General features: G+C 29.6%; 1 protein-coding gene across 2 annotated transcripts in view; it reads left to right on the forward strand.

The window, feature by feature from the left end:
• LOC107438908 (adipokinetic hormone/corazonin-related peptide receptor variant I-like) overlaps positions 1-27,319 on the forward strand; it is a 46,533-nt gene that overhangs the window by 13,688 nt on the left and 5,526 nt on the right. For both annotated transcript variants that reach the window (XM_043044419.3, XM_043044418.3), the window contains exons 2-3: positions 3,887-4,639; positions 27,004-27,208. In XM_043044419.3, coding sequence (XP_042900353.2) covers positions 4,085-4,639; positions 27,004-27,208 — 760 coding nt within the window. In that variant the 5' untranslated portion in view covers positions 3,887-4,084. The remainder of the gene's footprint in view (positions 1-3,886; positions 4,640-27,003; positions 27,209-27,319) is intronic.

Here is a 27,319-nt window from a genome sequence, read left to right on the forward strand (position 1 = left end):
GATCAATGTTTCGCATCGAAAGATTCAAATCAGAGACGCTAATCAAATGATTCTAATCATGTGATTTGGATCGCTTTTCGAATTAAATTATTCAAATCACTGACTAAAATCAAATGATTCAAATAACTGATTCTTATCAAGTGATTCACATCACGGAATCGAATCATTCGATTCGGATCACTATTCGAATCAAGTGATTCTGATCAATAATTGCAAATCAAATGCTTCAGAAAAAATCAAAATTGCAAAAAATTCGAAAAGAATTTATCTTCCTATCGTTATTTTTATAACTAATGTCGATGAAAAAATTAAATAAATCATTAAATTTAAATTAAATAGATATGGTTATATCTTGCGTATATTTATATGCATATTACATCTTGCATATAATGCGTTTAACTATGGTAAATTTTAAGAAACTTCAAAAGAAATGTTTCATTTTATTTATTTATTTCTTATCTGAATTCATCGAATTCTTTAATTGGAAAATCATAAGTCCTTAAAAATGAATGCGTGAGAATCTCTTAGGTTTTGCAAGAAATTTTTAACTGTATATGACACAGCATCGCTGTGAAACAAACCCAACTGAAATTTACGAAACCTAACTGAAACCTAACTAATTCATCATTATAATTTAAATCTATTTCGATAATAGCGACTGATTTGAATCGATTCGAATCAATAAGTGATTTGAATCACCAAGGTGAACTGATTCTGTAGATTCGAATCACTTGGATGATTCGTTCCGTTCAGCTCTACAGAAATGTTTAGATTATGCGATTTCTCATACATATCAATGAAGTTTTAAGATTTTAGAGACCAAGCTTTTATTTCTAAGCTTTAGAGGCACCGGCAATAAATTGAGATCGAAAAAGAATGTTTTTGAACACTCTATGCCGAAAACATAGCAGTAAGCTTGTAATTTTAACAGATTTTGTAACTAGAGTGGTAACATCAATTATGCTAATTAATTACCGAGGACATTATTTAAAGTTACTAAATCAGACACAGAACGTACTTTCTCTTAACGAACATAGTCCCGCAGTGGGCTGATTGATAAGACACGGTTCCCAGCAGATCTCCGAAGTCAAGCATCACTGGCTGCGGTTAGTGTGCGGGTGGGTGACCACTTGGATTAGTCTGCGTAGGGAGAGTGAGTGTGCGGTATTGGTCCTCGTTAAACTATTCTACCGTAAAGTGCTCGACTTCGCGTGCAGGTCGTTCTGCTACCGAAGCGGTGGTGCCATCCCCTCTGCAGAGGATCTAAATTGTGATGGCATGTCTTCGGATCATCCTCAGGGATGTTTCCCAGACCGTCGTCAATAGCCCATTGTGCAGCTCTAGTGCGACGTAAATTAACTACAACAACAACAACTTAACAAACATATTTTTCTTTGACGGATTTGGATTTCTGACCCAAAGTATAAGGGATAACGGCAATCTAGGAAATATGGTTCCAATATTTTGGATTCTTTAATGATACTTTTACTTTTTGCGTATTTCGCTGTCCACTGAGATTCAGAATTGTGAATCAAATTTTTGCCCGCATTTATAAAATTCGTTTAACCAGAGATAATTCTAAGCAAATTTTTTTAAATAATTATTCGTATTCATTATTATTTTATTTAATATTAGTTGAAAAATTTTCGAATTGCAAGCTATAAAAATTTATAGAAAAATATGCCAAACAATTACTGATAAATGGGATTTTAAAGAAGTCGTTTAAAATTCAATTTCTCGAAGACTGTTCGAGCGATTTCGCTCAAATTTTCTATTTTGACTTATAAAATTAAATTATTTAGAATGATGGAAAAATTTGTCTAATTCTAGTTAAAATTGTTTTCGTTACAATTCGAAATTTTTTCGATCATTATTAAATAAAATAATAAAAAAATAATAAATATTCATCAAAAGTTATTTTTTTGTTGGGCATTATCTTTGAATAAACGAATTTTAGAATTACGTACAAAATTTTCTTAATTCGCTTAAAAAGTTCTCGAGCTATAGCGAAATACTCAAAAAGTAAAATTGACATTAAGGGTTCCAAACTTTGGATTCCTTAGTTTCCAACTAAGTCATCCAAACTAGAGTTTCAAACTATAGACCATATTTCCCAGTTTGCGGCTATTTCGAGAGTCAGAAATCTTAAACCGTCAAAAAAAAGTGCATTTTGCTAGAATTTTTTTTGCATGAAATTATCTTTAAATAAACAAATTTATAATTGTAAGGAAACATTTTCGATTCTTTTAAGAAAATATCGAGACATGGCGAAATACGTAGAAAGTAAAATTGTTCAAAATTTGTACTACTCAACTGAGTAAACTATTGGAACCATATTTCCCCCAAAAAGGACATTTTGAGGGTTATAAATCTAAATCCGTCAAAAAAGGTATTTTTATTCAGAAAAAGTACGTTTTATGCATGATTTCGTATTTTAGAATATCGTCTGCTCTGACTAATTAGCATATTTAATTATCCACTGTATCCACTGGATAATGTGGATATCCGCAGGAACCATCAAGATAGAGTTAAAGAACATGAAGATCCGATCTTTAGATCAAGTTAATCAGGGTGATTCGTTTTTTCTTTCGCACTGTACATTAAAAATACAGTTAATTTTTAAACTACTTTCTAATTTTAATTTATATTCTTTAAACTTAAATAAATACACTTGAATCAGAGTTAGTCATTCGACTAAATAGACTACGAATTAAGAAAAAAAACTATGCTTTTAGATTTCCTTTATTTATTTTAAACTAATTAGCGTAGCGTAAAAAAGTATCTTTATATTTCTATTAAAAATGAGAAATATGGTAATAATTAGTTTTCAATCTCTAGGCAGATGTTAAAAGTGTGCAATAATACACATAACGTGTTCACAGGCAGCGATAATAATAATAAGCCTCATTGCAAGATAAATACAGATTTTTTTTAATTGTTAAAAGCACGCTGAAACAAAATTCTTTTTCTTCTTTTACATGTTTTCCCCGCTTAATTTACGTTTTAAATCTATTTTTCATATGACAGTTTTCCTTCGTTTTTCACCCTGACCGTAATCGGATTAAAACTATCAAGTTAAATTCCAGTTTTTGCAATACAGTTTTGCTTTGTTTTTCACCCTGACCGTAATCGGATTAAAACTATCAAGTTAAATTCCAGTTTTTGCAATACAGTTTTGCTTTGTTTTTCACCCTGACCGTAATCGGATTAAAACTATCAAGTTAAATTCCAGTTTTTGCAATACAGTTTTGCTTTGTTTTTCACCCTGACCGTAATCGGATTAAAACTATCAAGTTAAATTCCAGTTTTTGCAATGCAGTTTTACTTACCGTTAGATAATTTTATCTTTTTTCAAATCAGTTTACGAATATTTTTAATACTTACTCTTATTTTTCAGAAATAGCTTTATTGTTTTGAACATCGTATAAATGAAATTGCGATTCGATTTCATTGTTGAATACATGCACTACCGCATTGTTATCTGTCTTTAGATATAATTTTTCAGTAAGTAAAATTGCCGGACATTTTTATGTGATACTGGCCATGCAAATTCTGCTCTCGGCTCATTGACCTAGTTATTTTTTTATTAAAATAACAGTACTTCTCTGCTTAAGAAACAGGCCATCATTTTAAATAACAGAATTTTTCTGTGAAATAAACTTTCTTATACCGTCACACCAGCTGACAGTTTCTTTTCTGAATAAATTTAATAGATTTTTTACCAGAGTGATTTTGCCCTCTCTGTTAAGATTTTTGATTTATTGATGAAGTTTTGCTACGTGACATGAAGTGATTTGTTCTAATTTTTAATATTTATGAATATATATATTGGTTTTACAGTGAGATATTTAAAGTTATTTAATAACCATAGTTTCTTTTTTTGCAGCTGTTCTTCACATGAATCTTCAAAATTTGGTGGTCTAAAACTAAACTGCCAATGCATAAAAGAAATATGATTTTTGGAGAATATTTGAAAAAATTATAATTATCATGATGTAACAAACGGATAAAGCTTCCTTGAGAAGAGTTTCTGCTTCTAGAAACTAATTCTTATGAGTCTAGATTGTTATTCATCTGTTTCAAGATGGCTGGTTCAAATCTAGAAATTATAATCAGCAGTTCAGACCTTAGCTCACTGGAATTTTTTGATAATAGTTCAAACTGTAGTTTGAACTGCAGTTCAAACGGAACAGGGATTGACCCTGAACTGCCTTACTATCTGACATTCAATGAAGATTCTATTCGAGAAGTCATACTGTACAGCATAATGCTGGTACTCGGTGCTACTGGTAATCTGCCAGTTTTCATAACTCTAATTCGAAATCGGCATAGAAAGTCAAGAGTTAACCAGATGATAATGAATCTTTCAATTGCTGATTTGATTGTAACATTTGTCATGATACCTTTGGAGATTGCATGGCGTATCACGGTTGCCTGGGTAGCGGGTAACGCAGTCTGCAAGATAATGCTCTTCGTGAGAGCTTTTGGACCTTATCTGTCTTCAATGATTTTGGTGTGCATTAGCTTAGATAGGTATTTTGCTATCTTACATCCCCTGAAAGTGAATGGTGCTCAAAAAAGGGGGAGGATTATGATAGCAACGGCGTGGACTATAAGCTCTCTCTGCAGCATTCCGCAGGTAAATTTTAATGTTCTATGTTATTTATGTTGTCGACACGCAACATCGTTATATATAAATAACACTGGGTAACAATTTTTTTTTCTCGTTTCTGTTGAATAAAATTTTTGAACGGATTTAGAATATTTATACGTCCCTGATTTCAAATTTGCATTCGGTTTCTTTCCTCAAGCTGCAGATTTTCTTTTAAATGTCATTTTTAATCTACTTTCTGTCGAAGTTTACAAGTTTAAAAACGTTATTTATAACAGGGATCGTATAAATGTCGTGCCAAACGTCTAAAATATAAGGCAGAAATTGCTTAGGAACTCGTGCCCAAAAATGTCTTCGTACTCCACTAGGTGCGCTTCCTTATTATGAACTACTTCTTTGTGGCCATTTAAACAGGCCACAATAGGAAAACCCGTGGCATGGGTTTTTATGCAATTTTAATTCTAATCTGTGCTTTAACTTTCCCAGAAGTGTTTCGCTGCCCCTTGTTACATATAACGTTTTTAAATCTGTATATATTGAAAAAAAATTAAACTAAAAATATAACGTACATATAACGTTTTTAAACCTGTATATATTGAAAAAAAATTAAACTAAAAATATAATTAAAAAAAAAAAACTGATTCTTTGAAGAAAAACTCTTCTCAGATTTGAAATCCTCACATCCGGATTAGGTAAGATTAAGTATTTGTATAAATTTAACAAAAAATTTGCTTCCCAGTGTTTTCCATTAAAAAAATTGTGAAGGGTTATTCAGAATAATCTTCTTATTAATTCAATTTCTTACAGTATAACATGACACTTCTGATTTTAATAATTTACATGCCAACGGTATCCGTAATTATAGCCTATATTCATTTCAAATTAAGGCAACTGTATGCAATACTACTACATTTTATACTACTAGATAAGCCGACCAGTCTGTGTAGGGGGCAGGGAACTGTCCTTGCATCAGAAAGGTTCTGGGTTCGAATCCCGGGCAAGGCTTCTTTCCCTCTATCTGTGTTCTATGTCCTTTCTCCTTTGTGTGTGAATGTGTGAATGTGACCCGCCCTATAAACGGGTTGTGGTAGTGTGACGTGGGCGACGCTGTTCCACCGCCGTGGCTTCGCCACAGGTGCCCACTGGGTAACGAAAAGAGAATTAGCAGTTCTGACACTTTCTGTGGCCAATGGACAATAGGTCCAAGTGCCCGCCATTAAAAAAAAAAGAAGAAAAATACTACTAGATAACGTTGCGAGTAAGTAATCTTATTTTTAATTATGTGCTGTAATACTGAAGGTTGTTGTGCTTGAGCTCAGTAATTAAAATTTTTAAATTTTCTTTATTTTATAATTTTTGTTATAGAATTTGTAATTTTAGTCATAGAAATAAACAGAGTGCTGAAATTTATATTTCGATATCTAAAAGGAATGAAACAGTGAAAGGCAGATCACAAAAATTTGAACAAAAAGCTAATGTTACAGCTTCGAAGGCGATATTTAGTAAGAATATAGATATTTAAATTAAGAGTGAATGCAACTATTTATAATTACACAGGTGATCAGTTAATAGGTATGGAATACCTTTAATAATCAGTACAATAAATCAAAACACAGAAGCTGGTAAGAGTGGCGAAAAATATTATTTATGTAGTATTTTATTTGGTTATTAATTTCCTGAGAGCTGCATTTTATTATAAATAATCATGCTTTCATCAAGAAATGCCAGGCATCAAAATAAAGATATGGTATAGAGAAAATATATGTAATATTATTTAACGATAATTATCTGACTTATTGCAGAATAATGCTCTTTTTAAAAAAAAAAACAGCGGAGAAAACTATAAATAGAGATGGTTGTTTTTTGCTTGGAACAGAAAGATTTTACTATTACCCAATGGCATAATTTCTATTATTTTTATTTCGAAACCAAACATCAGCAAAAGTTGGCATATAAAAATAATTAAATTTATTAGTTATTTTGATGAAAGAATATTGCCTGTCTTTGAAGACACTATCTTTGTGTGACACTAAATCTGATTTCAATTGTAATTGATAAGTATAAAATTAGTGTGAAAAGTATCCGAAGTTCTTCATAATTATTATCCTTACTCATAAAATCAAAGGCTTTTATAATTTCAAAAAATTTCTAGTAGCTAAAGGGATAAAATCAGATACATATAAAAAGTAAATTTCAAAAGATGTCTGCGGCCTCCTTTGAAATCCCTTTATTTCGTTGATTTTTAAAAAATATAGTAAAAAATTTTAGAACTGCACTTATAATAACGAGACTCCAATTTTTTCTGCATTAAACTCATATTTATTTTCTAAGAATTTACATAAAAGATGTTTGAACTTAACATAAAAGATATTTGACTCACCGTAAAAGATATTTAAAAAATTAAGAACAAGAACACTTTAAAAAAAACTTTTTAAACAGAAAAAAAAAATTCTTTGAACTAAGGGTAAAATTTTATTTCATTCTTCCCTGATGAAAAACACTTCAAAAACTTTTTCAAACCTTCCAATTAATCACCATAATAAAAAATATTATGATGAAATAAAAAATTTTTCAATTGAAATAACCTTAGTTAAAATTTGAAATTTGAAAATAAATTTTGTAAGATTAAATTTCCATATTTCAGTTTTCTTTTAATTTGTAATAATGATCAATTATTTATTTTTGATTTCTATGATTTGTTTAATGCTAATGCGTATGTGTTTTAGTTTTTATTTTTTAAATTTCACTCTCAGCGAAATTTATTCAGCGTTAATTCATAATATAAGTATATTTGACCATAATGGTACAAGCTTATTGGATTGTCAAATTGAACGATACTATCGGGTGATGCAAGGGTTGCCGAACTGTGGTATTTGATCCAAACATAACGTATTGGACATTAAAAACGATCCTTCAAGCAGTTCGATTACAATGTTGGAATTTTTATTCTAAAATTATTGTAAAATAACCGCAGCAGTCTCTCTATCCGATTAACCGTAAAGTTTACGGCAAAGAACATTTTTTACTTTTACGGGTTTGGAACTATTTACAACTAGAATGGTTTAGAAATCATGATTACAAAACTCTGCGATTTTTTTTAACCATTTACAACTAGCATGGTTTCAAAAATACGAAGAAAAATCTGGAAAAGGGAGGTAGGTTCTTCATTAGGAAATGGGCATCGGGGAGAACAGTACTCAAATTGAGGCGTACAGGACACTGGAAACTCTTCACGTATAGAAAGAAATAGAGGAAATATTGTGATGTCAACGCCGGGACTCGAACTCCAGTTCTGTCGGTCATGAGACTGACAGATTAACCCTCTCGGCTACAATATGTAAGCAATCAGATTCATATGTGCAAGATCTAAGTGGCTTCTCTAGGTAGGCTTAGTTGGTGCGTTGAAGTTCTGATTGTTTAACTGTATAAGGTGAAAGTAGTTAACAAACGGTTTATCTTATTGTTACCATCTTATTTATGGTTATTTAACTGTTTCTTTGATTATTGTAAAAAAACAATTGAATAAATTGATATTTAGCCATTTTTTGGCGAGATTTCTAGAGTGTACCACGGGAAGCTAGTATTTCTCTTTATATTTCATTAATTTTTATTCCATATAATTGATTAACCCTTTCCAACGAAATTAAGACCACTTATTGCAAAAATTGTATAAATGCCATATGTAAAACTATTTGTTTCAAAAGTGGTTTCTTACAGAAAGCGATGATGAACACTTTTCTGTTGCAAGTAGTTAAGTCAGAGTATAAAGGCAATAATTCTGTTTCTTTGCTAAACATGAAAGCTAACTTTTCTTCTAAATCAAATTCTACAATTATTTTTATACCTTAATGTATGGATGATGTCACCAAATCTAGTGAAATAAACTTTCCGTTATAAATTTACAAGGTGTTTTCTTATTAAATTGATATTGCATTGCTTATCGTTATTTCATATAATATTAATAGTTTGTCCCGCATATTAATTAATTATTTTTTTTTTACTGAGAGCAAGTTTTGAATTTTAAATATATTGTTTTTTTATTTTCCTTATTTTCTAGGAAATAATATATGTTTTTATTTCATTAAATAAAATTTAATTTGCTGGAATATTGAATTTTATAAAAAAGCATATGTGATTGAAGTTATTTAATATTGCTTTATCAGATACTTTGTTATACGAAGATGATTATTGAAAGCTTTTTTAATTCCTTTATTCTATAAATATTGCATTGTTTATTATGTAATACCTACAAAATTGCAAAATTTGAAAGTTTCGATTTCATGAAAAAGCTATTATAAAGATTTTATTTCTGATACATTTTGGCTTCAACTTTCTTTATTAATTTACTTTTGCAAGTTAATATGAATTTAAGGGATTGCTCTTTAAGCTCTTTATTTTTTTAAAGCTCTGGTTGCTCGTTTTTCTGCTTAAGCCTTTGCTCCTCAGAGGTTTAAAATAGAGCTATTTCAGTAACCTCTTTTTCAGATCTTAACATTTTTGATACTTAATATTTAACAAGAATTTATACCAAGCTCACTAGCTATAATTAATCAAAGTGAGATGTGGTTGGGTCGTGTCTTCCCCCGCCCCATTATTTCCTTACTTCTATCGTTTAATTTTTTAGAAATGCAAATAGACATACAAAAAAAATATCATCTTTCCTCGGTTATGCAAGAGATGGAGTTTTGTCAGAAAGATTATTATTTCTTTTCCATCTAATACGTTCAAAGAAGTTTTCACGTGTAACAGTTTTGAAGAAAAAGAGCTTTATGAAAGAAATAGGAATTTGTCTAAGCGTATACGTATCAAGATAGTTCACAAACACTCTTTTTACAGCAGAAAATTATATATTTAAAAATTTATGTAAAAAATAAAGAGCTTTCAAAATTATTAAGTACTGCAATTATACTTCAAATACTTCACCTCCTTCAGAAATTATAAAAGCGAAACAATTCAACATATTTCGAGTGCTCAAAAATAGGAGCCCAATCTACAGACTCACCAGACAAGAAAAAAGAAAACATGTTTACAAATAAATTGAATTAGTTCCATCTTTTTGGATAACTCTGTATTTAATTTCTATAAAATAGATTTAAAAAAATAGCTTAGAGGATGTAAGCATGAAAACCATTTCTGATTTCACTGTATTCTCCTTAAGAGAATAAAAATGTAGAAAAATCAGATTGACTCCCTGTTTGTAGAACAGCAACTCAGCTCCGATTCTTAAAAAAATCACTGTAGTTGCGAGAGATTAAAAAAAAGGATATGCTTAAACGCTAAAATTTGACCAAACGCAAATTACTACGTTTGGAACCGGTATGAAATCCCCTTAAATGTAAACGGCATTTAGGAAAATATTATTTTTCAAATTTCTTAAAGCTGAAGTATATATCTTCTCTCAAATTACTCTATTCATTATCCTCCTAGAATGTTCCATATACTAGAATGATCTATATGTTATACTCCTAAAATGTTCTATATATTAGAATGCTCTATATGTAATGCTCTTAGAATGCTCTACGTGTTATCCTTTTAGAATGTTCTATATTTTGGAATGCACTATATGTTATCCTTATAGAATACTCTATATCTTAGAACGCTCTATATGTTACACTCTTAGGATATTCTAAATCTTAGAATGGTCTATATACTATACTTTTAGAATGCTCTATAACTCAGAATGTTCTATATGTTATACTCTTAGAATGTTCCATATTTTAGAATGATCTATATTTAATTCTCTTAGAATGTTCTATATCTTAGAATGATCTATATATTATTTTTTTAGAATGTTCTATATATTATAATGCTCTATATGTTATCATTTTAGAATGTTCTATAGCATAGAATGCTTTATATATTATACTAGTGGGCTGCGCCCCCTGCTCGCTAACGCTCATCAACCCCCGAAAATTGCTACGCAATCTTATATGGTTTGCTTCGCAAACCAAGCTCGTTTCGCTCGCTACTAACTTAGGTACATTGCAAATTCACAAAATTCTAAGAATTCAAAACAATCATTCAAATCCATATAAAAACTTTTTTTTCAAAAAATTAAATCTTTTTAGTAAATACTAAGTCATTAAAATAAATTTGAATTCAAATAAATGACATGTAATTCGTTAAACCTATTAGAAATGTGCTATAGTATAATTCGTGATGTAAATCAAAATTCGTCAAATAAATTTGTGAAAAAAAGCGCTTTCGACAAAATACTAAAATAGAGATCTATCGACAAAGACTACTCACTTCTGCCTAGCGTAATAGTATGAAATTGCCGCAGCTGATGCTCTCTGGTTATTTCAATTTCCGTTTTTAAAAGCGCTATATGTTGAGTCACCTCAGCTAGATTTGGCATGTGACATTTTTAGTGGCAATCATTGGTCGATTCGCCGTGTAAGAGAAATAGTAACGTAAACAAAACAAAGCAAACGTTGCCACCTGCGGAAAAGAAATACAGCCAAAATTTGGGAGCCACGTAAGAGAATTATATATATTATATTCTTAGAAAATGTTTTATATCTTAGAATGCTCTATATGTTAAACTCTTAGAATGTTCGATATCTGAGAATGCTCTATTTGTTAAACTTTTAGAATGCTCTATATCTTAGAATACTCTATATATTATACTCTTAGAAAATCATATATCTTAGAATATTCTATATCTTAAAATGTTCTTTATATTATACTCTTAGAATGTTCTATATCTTAAAATGTTCTTTATATTATACTCTTAGAATGTTCTATATCTTAGAATTCTCTCTAAATACTGTGCGTGCTGTCTAACTAAGGTTTTCATCCAAGCATTTCTGTGCCATATAGGCCTGACAATTATTTAAGAGGATGCTTCACCGTGGAGGGAAACCCTTCATGGCCAATTCTCTTTCACCTACTTGAGAAATTTAAAATTTTGAAGCGCAGAAAAAGTGTTTTTAGATAAACCTAGAGTAAACCATTAAACTCCAAATGTTGTTAAAATACTTTCCAAAATATCTTAATGCTAACAAATCATCTCGCTGCTAAGAACTGCGGTCTATATTTATCTTCATCAAACAAGCATTTCTAGCAGTTGAAACAGCATCACGAAGAGAACACGCTATTGTAGCTTTGAACTTCATGAAATAGGAATATGTTTATTGATTTTACTCTGTGAAAATGAAGCAGATTCTATCTCTATTTGTCATACTTTAACTGTGAACTTCACAACAGTAACTTCTTGAGTTATAGGGCGAAAATGTATGTTTAAAAGATTTGTCATCCTTGGTAAATAATATGATTCAGCTAGGCACTTTAATAAAGTATCTGCGAATTTAAACAATATTATTTAACAAAATCTTTCAAAATTTTTAGCATTGAACTAACTTAATTTCGCAATTTTGAAGCATTTTATTTTCAATTCAGTTTTTTATTTTGATAATAAATAATATTAGATAATATTAAAAAACTGTTTATATTTTGTTCTATGATCTTCTATTTATACGTCAGTATATATAAATGCAGGCAATTAAAATTTTTTAACTAAAATCAATTGTTTTGCTTATAAATTTTCGAAACATATTCAATCTCCCCATTTAGGTTTTCTCTTAATATTCTACTTCTTGTTTAAAACTAATATTTGATAAGTTACATAACTTTTGCTTGAAATTTTTATTTTTTTGTCGCTTAAGTAACTTGTTTCTTTCTCAATAGAAAACTAAAATTTCCAGCAAATTTAAAAAAAAAATATTCACAAAATCTATAGCAACTGCAAATATTTAACAATTTAACTCCTGAAAGTCATCCGCTTTTCTCAGATTTTTTCAAATTAATCGTTAAAAATATTCTTTTTTAAATTGAAAAAAAAATGATATAGCTTGCTCCGGTAAATTTTATTATCTATAATCATTGAAAGTAAGCTAAAATGCCTCAAACTTGTGAAGGGAAAGAACGGAAAGATTATTGGAGAAACTCTCATGAATTTTTAAATCTTCATTAGCATGATTTTCTTTTCTTTTCTATGAAAATAGGAGAACAATAGATATTTTAAAATCATAAAATAAGTTTTTTGGAGGTTTCATTAATGTTTGGTTTATAAATTGACATTTGATTTTAAAAGGATACATGACAAATTTTAAAGCTTTTTATTTAAATGAAGGGAAGCTTTCGTTCCGTTAAGAAATTTGACATGCATTTTAAACAAATTTCCGATCAGATATTATTCAAAACTTTCAAAATTTACATATGAAAGAGACTGTTGTTTTTAAAAAACTAATTAAAGCACTGTTTTCATTTTACAATATAATGGAAATGTTTATGTTTAAAATATTTTTTAAATTATTTAAAGTTAAATAACTGTACTCTTATACTTAACTTGTGCATTATTTTATGATATCTAAAACTAAAATTGCATACATTTCAATTTAATTAATTTTCGAAAATGTGCGATGTAACATTTATAAAAATATTCTTCAATTAAGTATCTAAAATAGATGAGTTTCATATTTCTTCAAAGTACTTTTAATTATATTTAGAATAGAATGTTTGAAAGTTGGAAAAAAACGTAACAATTAATACTGAAAAATAAACATTGAAAGTTACTGAGAAACTTAAGGTTCAATGCAAATGAGAGATAAAACGATGAACTGTTTCTCGTATTATAATTGTTGTTGTTGTAGCTGTTGTAGTTCATTTAAGTTGCACTAGAGCTGCACAATGGGCAATTGGCGACGGTCTGGGAAGCATCCCTGAGGATGATCCGAAGACACTCAATTTTGCCATCGCAATTTTGATCCTCTGCAGGGGGGATGGCACCTCCGCTTCGGTAGCCCGACGAGCTGCACGCGAAGTAGAACAGTTTACCGAGGACCAATACCGCACATCCTCGGTTCATACGCACACTGATCCAAGTGGTCACCCACCCGCACTCTGACCACAGTCAGAGATGCTTTACTTCGGTGATCTGCTAGGAACCGTGCCTTAATGATCAGTCCACTGCGGGACCGTATTATAATTGAAACAAAAACATAATTTTGATCACCATTCGAATAATAATTAGCATTATTCTTAAATAATAGAAATAAAATATTATGAAAACATTTATAGACCCGCATAACTATAACCCCTTTGACTCTGAATTATGAATTTGGAAGATAAAAAATCAATAACTGGATTGAGATATACTGTACTATATATACCATAGAAATAAAATATATCATTCTGCAAATTACCAAACTCAAACTAATTAAAAATATTCTAATAGTAGGACACCAAGTTACAGGGAGAAACATATCCTGACCAAATCATCATACTTGCATGATTTTGACTTTTCTGGTAAAAGAAACCACAATTCTAAGAATTTAAACAAAATATAGGGTATTTAAACCATTCATATGGTAATACTACCGTTCAATGGTAATTTTAACCATTTGATGTCTTTACCTTTTACCAAATAGAAAATTTATAATCTGTTTTCACTTCTACGTTTTTTTTAAAATGACAGTTAAGACGATTAAAAAGAGTTAAATGACTGTTATTTATTTCTTATTGTAACATAATTACGGTGGGTGACCACTTTGATCAGTCGAATTAGGGACCAAGGGTGCATGGTATCGGTCCTCGTTAAATTGTTCTACCGTAAAGTACTCGATTTTGCGAAGAGGTCGTCGGGCTGTCAAAGCAGGGGAGCCATCCCCTTTGAGAGGATCAAAATTGCGATGACATGTCTTCGGATCATCCTCAGGGATGTTTCCCAAACCGTCGCCAATGGCCCATTGTGCTGCTCTAGTGTGACGTAAATAAAGTACCTACCTTCCTATCTAACATAAATACTCAATGATAAAGGTCTGGTTTCTTAGGACAAGCGCCTTATCTGGGCGTCAGCGGAGAGTTGACGTAGAGCTGACGCCAAAAAAAAAATACTTTTTTGTTAGCTCAGCGTGAGCAGTCGGTCCAACGCAGACATTATCTCTCATTGCGCATGCGTTAATAACGTAAACAAATATTTATTTTGAATTTGCAAGGATTTTTTTATTGTCGACCAGTGTTTTAGAGACCAAATAATGACTTCGTCCAAGAAAAAACAAATTATAGCTGAGTTAAATGAAGAGTGCTATGTTTAATGAAGAAGATATGTTTAATGTCAAATTGGCTGATTTCAGTGTGCTGTTGGATGTTGTCCGCCATTGAACATAACATAGAAATAACATTGAAATAACATAGAGGCTATCAAGAAAAATTCTTGCGTCATCTCAAACTATCAAACTCACACTGTCAAAATGACCAACTAACAAGGTTACTAATAAAAAAAAATGGTAACTAAATTTGAAAACAAAATAAAAATTGCCTTGTTCTTTGGTATTTTGCCAAAACTGGACCATATTCTGATAGGTGTATACATAATTTTTTCTCAGTGTATAAGTAAGCAAAAAGTGAACAGTTTACAGTTATGCAAACAGAGAAGAGGTGCGTTTTTGTGTCTGATCTTCTCTTAAAATATTATCTGTTGTAATTACTTAACCTATTTAAGGTTGTTTCCTAAAATCATTAAGATTGAATCCTAGAACATGACGATCCAATCATTGTACTAAAGGTTATTCAGGTGGTCCTGTTTTTGGTCAACTATACCTTGAACTATAATACTGTTGAAATTTGCAGCAACCTCAATAAATTGTTAATAAAAACCATGTTCCTGTTTAAGTTAAACCATAGTAACGTGTTATTAAGTATAAAAATTGTAATAATAGGATTTAAGTAATAACCATATTAAGCTTACCGAAAATTAAATAATATTTAAGATCAATATCAAAATAGTATACACAAATATTCAAGGACTTGATTTCGTCCGTGTAAAATGTTGTTAAAAAATGACATTAACTGGTTTCAGAATCTTTTTTTTTTTGTCTGATATACGGAGATACAATGTACGTTGTATGTTTTTATATGAATTAATGTCTGTTTTGTTCGTTTGTTTTTGTGAGAACAATGATATAGAGACCATGTTATCAATTGCGCCTATTTTCGAACTGTGTATTAAAATTATTTTATGTCTTAAAACTTAAACGGGAGTGTTACAGTTAAAGTAGAAACATTATCAGGATCAACCAAGTTACCCAGGATCAACCAATGTAACGTTACCATGAAAATAAAAGGGGGAAAATAATTATGAAAAAAAGAAGAAAAGAAAAAAAAAACTGCGGTAATCTACATGTGTGGAAGAGTAGACAAAAGTTGCTAATTTTGTCAGGATACATTTCCGGGGTTATTTAGAATTCATCGTCACTTTTAAAGGAATCGTCATTCACACGAATGAATCTAGATTCCAAAGCATGCTATGATCTGGGGTTACAGACACGCCTAACCGGGTTGAAAACGACTATAAAATCAAAAACGGACAAGATATAAGCTAGCAAGATATAAGTCACAAATGGCTGAGAAAAGCGTTATAGTATTAAATTCGTTATAAGGCTGACAAGAAGTGTCTGGTAAGTTTATCACGAACTGAAATAAGTTTAGATGGATTAAGTCTATGGTAAGCTAGTGGAGAAATTTAATTTCAGACATAAAGTAGTCTGAGCAGAAATTTAGTAAGCGAAAAACTAAAGTATAAAATATTGAGATTTTAATGCAATTAGAGTGATTATAACAAACATTTTTTTAATTTTTATTTTTCATTTCCAATGAGATGAAAAATCGGTCTTGCCGATGAGCAGACCTAGTGCGTTCTCCAGTCTTTCTCAATATTTAGTATCCACTCTTTCAGGACCACCACAATAGGTGAGAAACCGTTGGTCATGTTAATTCGGATGTCTAGTTTCTGCCACACTAGACAGCAGCACCGAGTCTCTATTTGAATGCTAAAGTGCACTAGGAATTTAATTTTGCTGGAAATTCCAGGAGCCAATAAGGCACTCCAGGGATCTTTTACATGCCACATAATCATACAACATGGCCGCTAAGGATTTTCTGCATCCCAAAATTCCGGTGTCTGGGCCGGGGATCGAATCCGCAGTCTTGGGCTCAAAAGGCCAACGACAAGCTAACTGTGCCGCCCAGCCATTTGTAATAAACATAGAGGGAACGAAACAGCTAAGCCTAAATGTTATAACTAAAAACAGCTGCGGAAAAATGATCAGAGATTTAGTAACTAACTCTCAACTGCAATTAATCTCCTACTTGCTTCGTACTATGCTTAACGGAAAATAATTTTACTGTACTTTTAAAAATGACACAGGTGAATTATTTCCCACGTCTTTCTTTTCTTTTTCAAGTTCATCGTTTGCTTGTTGATTTGTTTTGAGCACTTGAACATGTCAACATTTTCTATGTTTATTTTTGAAGCCAGTGAAATCTTTCCATTAAGAAACTTGCAACTCGTTAAAATGCATAAAAAAATTAATAGTACAAATGCAGACGTACACTTCGAAATTTAAATTTCAAAATCAAAGAAAAAGTTTTCATTAACGGAATACATTTATTTTGGGTGATTTCCAGCTGTGAAACAAATAAAACTGTAAACCGTCATTTCATTTTCTGGCTGATAAAATATTTCCGACGCGATCCTTTTCGCCAAGAAATCTGCAAAATATATTAGTTTTGAATATTTATTGAATAAAATCAACAGGCTTCCTTATTTTATTTTGACGTTTTATATTTTACTTTCTCTGAATGTCAGTTATATTTGAAATAAAGATTAAATATCTGGTCATAAAGAAATGCAAATGTTAAGCGAAAATATATTTCAATATTAATACTTTTTTGAAGAAAATATTTGTTAAAAATTTAAACAAAGTGTTATTTAATTCTTTTTAAAATAAAGTTTTTTTTTATGAAGAGAGCATTTTAATTTATTTTGTTACCAAATTTCATTGTAGGAAATTAAGAAATCTGAAATTAAACGTCATATTACACTAAATGTAAGTTACGATACTTAAATTTTGGTTTTCTAAGTAAAAAAAATTCTCTAAAATTAAAATTTCTAATTATGTTATTCGAACAATAATATTCGTATAATTAACAAAAATACTTAAGATTTATCAAAACGTAAAAATAGTATATTATTTCCTTGATTATAAAGAAATCTTTAATTCTATAAAAAAATCTATCAAGCCTTTATGATTCTAGTTATTATTTTATTTAAGAAACTTAATATAAATTTTTGAAATATACTTGAATAAATATATCCATTATCTCAAATGATGAACCTCTTTTAAATTTCATAAAAGAAAATATTTTTCTTTTTCTTTTTTTCAAAATATCTTTAATAACTTTCTAGTCATTATAATCAGTCAAATTAGGGTTGGAAGAAGATAATCAAAATAATGAGCCAGGTTATTTTGAAATAAAAGTTCGTTTTCCGCTATTTTTTAATATGCAGTTGTCCATATAAAATTTCACAGCATTCCACAAAAAATAATTTTTTAAGGGAAATAGTATATCTAGAATGTGAAATTGGTAGAACGAGCAAAAACGGATGTGGTTTAATTTCATTTTTAAAAATTTTAGTTTGCAAAACAATTTATAAAAATTTTACTTTGTAAAATATTTTTAAAAAAAAATTAGGCACCAAAAGAATTCGTTTATTTTAAATGCAGCGTTGCTTTTCAAGTTGTTCTAAGCTACTTTGTAAAAAAATTCACCGCTAGATTGCGGTCAATTATCAGTTATCAGTGTTACAGCCTCTGACCCTAAAAATAAACTTGTGCCCCTAAAACTATAAAAGTACAGATCTTAGATCGAATTTTTTTTTAAACAGATTGCCCGGTATGTCATTGTTAGGGTGAAATATCTATTATTCAGACACTCCAGTAAAACTACATTCATGAGTTTGAATTAAACGAACTCTTAAAAAAAATCTTTAGATTTAACGGAAAAATTATGTCAGCCATCCTAGCAATTTCCTTCTCTAACTTGTGTTTGTTAGAATAATGGAGTTTGTTAATATAACAGTACTTATCTGCTAAAGAAACAGGTGTCTATTATTAAATAATAGTATTTTTCTGTGAAATAAATAGTTTTATGCGGGTATAAAATGATGACAGTTTTTTCCCCGTAAATTTAATAGATTTTTTTACTGTGTATGCATCACAAATGTGTCATTTGTCAGCCATTAATTCGGATATGACTCTATAAAAAATATATTTTTATTTTATTGTTAAAAAAATATTGCTAAATTGTAATGTAATTGAGCAGTATATTGCTTAAATTGCCAAAAAAGCGAATCATTTTACGTTTTACCTGTAACAATTATCACTTTTTTTGCACAAAATAGGAAACTGATTTTTGCGTTTCTACTCCTTTACATAAAATTTCGGCAATGATTTTAATTTTGACAAAAAAAGTTATACATAGAAGATTCTTTTTTGTTAGGGATCTAAAGAAATGAAGGATAAATAACATTTAACCCAGTGAATTGTAACTTATTTAGACGCTGACAGAATAAAAAATTTGAGTGCCGTTTATTAAATTTTCAATGGAGCGTATGGACAGAAAAGCCTTGATAAATTTATATACTTTCTTGAAAGTATAGACAGGGAAATCCAGTTAAATTGATAGACTTTCTCTAAAGAGGTTCATCCTTTTAAACTGAGAAAAAGTTTCTTAAAACGAAGCACATATTTGATTTTGTGTCACAATAACTACTTTTTTTTTTACTTTTAACGATAGTTAAATCCTTCATATGAGAAAAAAAATGTTTACTTTATTGTTTTATTTTCTTTGCTTAATTGTTTATTTTACACTAGTGGGATGCGCCCCCTGCTCTCTAATGCTCACCAACCCCCGAAAATTGCTACGCAATCTTATATGGTTTGCTTCGCTCGCTACTAACTTAGGTACATTGCAAATGCACAAAATTCTAAAAATTCAAAACAATCATTCAAATCCACATGAAAACTTTTTTTTTTAAAAAAATTACATCTTTTTAGTAAATACTAAGTCATAAAATAAATTTGAATTCAAATAAATGACATGTAATTCATTAAACCTATTAGAAATGTGCTATAGTATAATTCGTGATATAAATCAAAAATCGTCAAATAAATTCGTAATACATAAATTCGCGAAAAAAAGCGCTTTCGACAAAATACTAAAATAGAGAACTATCGACAAAGACTACTCACTTCTGCCTAGCTTAATAGTATGAGATTGCCGCAGCTGATGCTCTCTGGTTATCTCAGTTTCCGTTTTTAAAAGAGCTACATGTTGAGCCACCTCAGCTAGATTTGACATGTGACATTTTTAGCGGCAATCATTGGTCGATTCGCCGTGTAAGAGAAATAGTAACGTAAACAAAACAAAGCAAGCGTTGCCACCGGCGGAAAAGAAATACAGCCAAAATTTGGAAGCCACGTAAGAGAATTATATATATTAGATAATCATAAATGTTTGAAAAAAAATACTGTTTATTCCATTATTATAATACAATCATATTATAGCAGAGTTTCAAATTATAAACGCACAAAATCAGATTAAAAGTATCTTAATAATAAGGAACCTAAGTGGTATTTTTTTATTTTTTAATATATAACTTCAAACCATTTTATGACGATAGACACCAATTTAAGTTCAGTGGGTTAACTAGTTATTTTGTAGTTAATATTTAAAGTTGCTCGATTAGCTGCCCCCCCTGAAACGCAGTTAGTTTCCTCATCTCGGCTGATGACGTCAAAATATAGGAAAAATACGACTCCCATCACCTTCTGATACACTAAAAGAGCATGCCGTCGCTCGTAGAACATTGATGAAAATTCTCAAAAATAACTCCAAGCACTTACAAGTATTGTCGTATATCACGTTGTAATAGCTTTACATTTAACACACTATATACAATTTAATAATATAAAAATAAATATAAATGTACTAAAAGGTGAAAAATGACAAGATTGGTGCAAAGCTATCCAACGTGATGACCGAAAAGAAGGAAAAAAAATTGCGAACTATCTGAAACTTTATTATTTTGCTTTAAAACCATTTTACAGTACTTAGTACTATTTTAATTTTATTAGAATGTTTTTCTTTTGATTACGCTTCTCTGACGAAATCATTCATTATGCTGAATTAAAATGTTTATGAAATGATCTTTTTAAAAAATGCCTTTTTCTTATTTCAATCTTTGAAAGCATTTTATTCTTAAAGAGGATTCGTGTACAGGTTATTCCTTTTTTATAAATATTTTTCTTTAATTCAAACGACCTATTTCGTTTCGTTCTGCTTTAATTTCGTTATCTAAAACATAGGCTCGTTTGTTTTTTACTCTATTGAAATCGAAATTTCAGAGATAAAAATAATTCATTTTATTTTTGTGTGGTTGGGCGGAGGAAAAATGTAAAAAGAAAATAAAAAATAGAAGGGGCTTAAAATCTTTTGCATCACTTCTAATAATAATTAAATAAAATATTTTAGAAGTGAGCCTTAAAAAATAAGACATTTTTTGAGAAAATTCTTTAACTTTATTTCTATAAAAACTTCTTATTAAAAATCTTATGCATTTCAATTTGCTCAGTCTGCAATCTAACCGGCATGGAATTTTTAAAACAATTCATACTTTAATGTATGTTATTCGTAAAAATAAATCAACATTAATAAAAAAATAATAATGCTTTTCAATGGTCATTGAAAAAAAAAGTACAAATTAGGAAAGTAGTTAAAATGTTTTTTTTTTTTTTTTGCATTCATCATTGTCAAGGGCACCTATAAAAATTTTCTCAGAAGGAGGAGGAGGATTCAATCGGAAAAAAAACAGTCCTCAAACTACAAAATCATGTTTCAAAGTCATTTTTGTAATTTTTGAAATTTTAAAAAGCAATTTTTATAATATATTCATTGTCACTAAGACAGCGAACTTCGATAGAAAATTAGCAATTTTAACAATATTTAAATTTGAAAAAAGGAAAACTAAAAAATGATATTTTATTTTAATTATTCAAGAAAATGCAGTACTTTATTTACCTCACACTTTAAATTCTTGAAGTTTTTTACACACACAAGAAATTCGCTATTGTGTTTTCTTTTTTGGTAAATTTTGTATGAATTTTATTTTGCAAAATGCATCTTTCAAAAATATTTTAGTTAATAATGATATAAAATTTTAAAATGCAAATTTACATTAATTTGAATAAATTAAATATTGCACATAAGAAAAATTATTACAAATAAATAATTATTTATTTTTTGTAGTTTTTCAGGAAAAACGGTTTTAAGAATAAAAAAATAACTGAAAATAAATAAATGAGAGATTAAGAATTATTTTCATCTCTAGTAAAAAATTTAAAAATCTAAATCTTAAATATTTCCATTTCCTATCTGGGATGAAACCATTAGTCGAAAAACTTCGAAACAGCCATTATGTGCTTCACTGCCAAGTTTTCGCCTTGTTTGTTTCTCTTGTGTTCATTTTTTTAAAAACACTCATTGCTGCTGTGGCATTATACAGCAGATTGCGATGTTTCTATACGAAAGTCTACCCTCACGTATACTAACGATGTGACCACATGCGAACTCCGTCACTAGTTGATGTGGCACTCTCCGCTTTTTTGGAGGCATAGTGACCACCAATTAAACGTTTACCGCAGACAGAAGACCATAACTGATATCGACTGATCTTTACAGTCTTTTACAAGAAGTTGATAAGACGTCGGTTCACGTTCCACGCAAGCGCAAACGTTTTGTAATTCTAATCATTTGCATATCTTACCTCACTTTATATTTCATGACCTCAAATATGCTAATTAATTAGTACAGACGGTATAAGGCTCAACGTAATACGAAATAAGACACGAAAGAAGATACAAAATAAGACACAACGTAATTTCTATGAAAAAAAAAAACAATTTTTCTGACGGATTCGGATTTCTGACCTCCAAAATATAGGGGCTAGCCGCAATCTAGGAAATATGATCCCAAGAGTTTGGTCAGGAGAGCGATCCGAAGTTTGGACCCCTTTGTGTTAACTTTATATTCTGCGTATTTCGCCATATCTCGAGAACTTTATAAGCGAACTGAAAAATTTGTACTGGCAATTATGAAGTTCATTTATCCAAAGATAACACCAGTCAAAAAATAAAAATAAATAATTTTTGATTACTTTATTTAATAGTTGACAAACTTTTAAATTGTAACGCATACAATTCATTACATTATTTTAAAGAATATTATCTTACATCGGTCTAATAGTTTCTGAGAAATCGAATTTCAAAAAAGTCATATTATAAAAATTCGATTTCTCAGGAACTATTCGACTGATTCCACTCAAATTTTGTATTTTGTCATGTAAAATTATATTCTTTAAAATGACGTGAAGTACAAATGACGTATGTACAATTCGAAATTCTTTCGGCTATTATTAAATAAAATAGTAAAAAATGATAAATATTTATTTAAAGTGAATTTTCGCATTGTATTATGTTTGGATAAATGAATTTTATGATTGCGTTCAAATATTTTTAAATTAAAAGTAAAGATAATTATTGTTTCATATATTTTTTTTGAAATTTGATTTTAGTCACCAAAAATTAAGAAATTTATGTGGTAAAAAATATGTTATTGAATATAATAGAAAGAAATGAGGTTCTATATGGTGAAATCAAACCAAATTGAAAAAAATAGTCGAAATTAAAGTAATTATAATCAAAAAGAGATTAATGGGAGCGTTGGCCAGTGTCGGGTATATTGCATATGGACAGTATTGGGGGGTAGTTCAAACTAGTGCCATATCGTATTTTAATAGTAGTAACAAATTTTGTAGTAGTTTATACAATATAGAAGAAATAAGTAATTTTTATATATAATCAGTGTTTATTAAAGTAACAGTAATTATAGCAGTCCTATACTATTTTCAAATATTGATAACAGCAAATAATCATTAGTTATATGATCCATTATACAATATAAAGAGTTCCAGAGCAATATGATAATAAACAACAAAGTAAAAGCATGTCAAAAGTTTGCATGCTTAAAAACCCAATGCGCAATAAATCAAATTGAATAGAATCACTCATAATTTAGCGAAATTTTAGAATATGAGGCTTATTATAACTATCATAACAATGAACTGAAAATGATCATAGACAAAGTTTAAAAAAATATTATGAAAAAAAAATTTGAATATTAATAATTTTCAGGAAATTTTATAGATAATAATATCATTAAGAAGAAGACGAAGTAATACTGCTTTGAAATTTTACACTTTACTCAAGTCATGTTTACTTTTATTTAATTTATAAGTCTTTACCAATCTGAAAAAAGACATTCTCACATAATGCAGTAAATGAAGTAAAGCAGAATAAATATAAATTTTTAATCTTAACGGTTTAAAAAGAGGGTTTTTGATTGTTAATCTTACAGAGTATAAAAAGAATGTTTGTTCTTGACAATTCTTCGCATTTTTTCATTCACATTCAATTCTAAATTTCTCTCTTCACTTTTTGATATACAAGTTAGTGATCAAAAGGTATTAATAAATATTTCCTAGTTAAGAAATCAAAGACCACAAAATTTGGCCTTTATCTGACAGGCTGTAGCTCTAAGCATCTCGAGTTCGAAATGAAATTTTTTGGGCTCGGATATCCTAAACCGAGACTAAACTAATCTCTAGAATAAACAGTAGAACATTCCCCAAGCAGCAGGCTGAACAAAATTTCAGATTTAAAATCCAGTCATTTGACTTGATCAGTCAATCAGAGATCTTGAAATGAAAGCATTAACTTTCATTTCGATTAGTAATATTTTGTTTAGAATCGTTAGCATATTTAAATAATAGACAGAATAATAAGTACTTGAATTGCTAATAAATTCACTAAATATCAGGTAATTAGAGAATAGACATGACATTAAAGCCAGAAGAATCACGGTAGCTTTTTTTCAACTAAAATTAATAATTATAAGTTAAAAATCACAATTAAAGACACTTAAGAACTCGTAAATTAACGATAAACGTAATGTTTACATAAAAACTTTTCCAATGAACATCGGTAAATTGTCATTAATAAATTATAATTTTTTGGCGTTTTGGCCATAACGTTTGAAGCAGTTGACCGAATTTAATAAATTTTACCTATCTTTCTAGATAACCATTTAAGAAAAGGAAAAATATAATATTGCAAAAAAAAAAAAAAAAAAAAATCAAGCCAGTTTATTTTAACCCCAAAATTAGGGATAAAACCGAAGAAATAATGCATTTTTAAATAACAAGACTGAAATTTAACAAAATTCGTTTTTAATTTTCTTTAAGTACGCGAACTTAGATCAAGCATAATTCAGAGAAATATTCTCGATTTTTTTAATGATTTTAAAAATAATCGAGTTGTGCAAAAAGGAAAAATTTTCAAATTTAAAAAAATCAACACACTGAAGAAATCAAGACACTAACGCAAAATATTTTTAAGTACAAAGCAGCCGAAGTCAGCAATCAATTTCTATCATTATTATAAAAACTTATAGAAACTGGAAAAGACTCACCAGAACTGCTATTTCTAGTATATCAAATATAACGAATATGCTAGGCTAAGAACAGATTTACGTTTTAATGCAACTGATATCACAGGGGACCATTTTTTCTGGGGGATAGAATTAAAATGCACAGTCGAAATAGCTCTCAAAATTTTGCACCTAAGAAAAGAAAATTCTTATGTCTACTACTCATTGCTCTTTCTCGTTTTTATCTTTCACGAATATAAATCAATGGTGATTCATAAAAATCTTCTTTATTTGTCTGGAATACTGAGGGAGACACGTACCCCCACTCCTCCACTAACGATGCTGATGATATTAAAGCTGGGATTTAGAAACAGATTAACGAAACTCGCAGGAGCATAAAACCTTTGCATATTAAATATTTATATGAAAGTAATAAATCCTTTAAAAAGATAATAAAAATAACTTCATTCGAAAGTTGATCCTGAATAAACGACAGAGAATTTTTGTTTGTTCGTTAAGAGATCCGAATTGTAGAAAAAATATTTTACCTGCAATAATCGTTTGACCATAAAAGTTTCTGCATGAGGGTGCTAATAATATCTTGACTGAGAATTAAGAAAGTTCTGTAGGTATATATTACGAAACAGTTAAGATAAGATTCTCTTTTAAAGATATTTCAGAATATCTATTGAAATCATAGGTCTTTTTTTTAGTGAGCAGGCTTCTTAGAATGTCTTGAATGATCTTTTATTGTCTTGTTGACGCTTAATTAAATTTAAACAACAACCGAACTTTTCGTTAATTTTATGAAAAATAAAACTCATATTTATGTTTGTAAAAAGAGTGGAAGAACATACTAAGTTGTAAAAAGTTTTTCATTTTCAGACTAAACTTTTTCACAAAAAAATTATCGTGAATCAATGACAATAATTTATTCAGTTCAGTTCAGGTCTTAAGTCTAGTTCATGTGAGGAAATTAAAATGGTACACGTGTCATCTTTCCAACAGTCGTTGTAAGCAATATCAGAAGAGTAACTTGAATCAAAACTTAATTTTAAGTAACCAAAGTTTTTTGAAATAAAAAAGCAATTAAATAGATTAATTAAACACGTGAAGTAGAAAAGTATCAGATATTCAAAAGTTTATGGAATACTCTTTGACGGTCTCTCGAATATTTTATGCCAAATCAAGCACAAAGCTGTCAGAAACTCTTTAATTGAATCACTGCTACTTTGTTTAAAATTCTTTCCACGCCATTTATTTTTGCACTGAAATCTTTTTAATTCTCAGTTAAACAAACTAATATTAAATGAATGTCAACGAATTTATTGATCTGGTCTGACGGAGTCAGACCAGATGGGAATTAGCAACAGCAACAACAACAATATTAAATGACAAACTTGCTTTTGAATAATCTAAAATCAGAATCCAGTTCACATTATTTTAGAAATGACTTAGTTATAATTTAACACAGTTTTCTTTTTATGAATGTGAATTTTGATATATTCATATTTGCTATAAAGATAATTCAGGCAAATATAGATATTTGCAAGGGAGGAAATGTTACTCGCGTCCATGATATTCCTTATTTCACACGTGCCACCCGAGTGGTGCTAAATGGGTAACAGCTATCGGCTATGGCAGTTCGCCTCGGAGATGAATTGTAAACTGTCCAATTTAAACGGGTTGATTTTCTAATGAAGCCATACGAAACACGCATACATTTACGAACGAAATAGTTTTGATGAATATTCGTATAATTAATCACACGTGGGATTTATGGATATGGGATTTCGATCATAACTGATTCATATAGTGATTGTATGATGATTGTAATTAATGGGCTTGTGATTCATTTTCAGCATTTTTTAAAATTAAAAATTAGGTTTTTGTGTTAAATTTTACTTTAAAGAACATGTTCAGCATTGTCTCAATACTGTTTTTATTTTATTTTAACCATAAATGAAATATTTGCATTTCAATCGATGTGTTTTATTTTCCAGAGTGTGATCTTTCACTTGGAGAGTCATCCTGACTACCCAGAGTTTATCCAGTGCGTGAGCTTCAACTTTTTTCCCACAAAATACCACAAAATGGCATACAACATATTTTGTCTCCTTGCACTTTATGGCGTCCCTCTCGTCATAATTATCTTCTGCTATTCCTGTATTTTGTGGGAAATATCAAAACGATCTCGAGATAATGATGGTAAGCATTTCCAAATATTTTTAAACCTCGTCTCATTTATATTATCGTACGCTTTTTAATTGCCATATTTTTATCAACAATTCCTATAATTTAAAGATCAGTAATTTGGTA

The sequence above is a fragment of the Parasteatoda tepidariorum genome, chromosome 7 (assembly GCF_982258835.1).
Source record: "Parasteatoda tepidariorum strain Cologne lab strain chromosome 7, Ptep-v5.0, whole genome shotgun sequence".
In the NCBI taxonomy this organism is placed as follows: domain Eukaryota; kingdom Metazoa; phylum Arthropoda; class Arachnida; order Araneae; family Theridiidae; genus Parasteatoda; species Parasteatoda tepidariorum.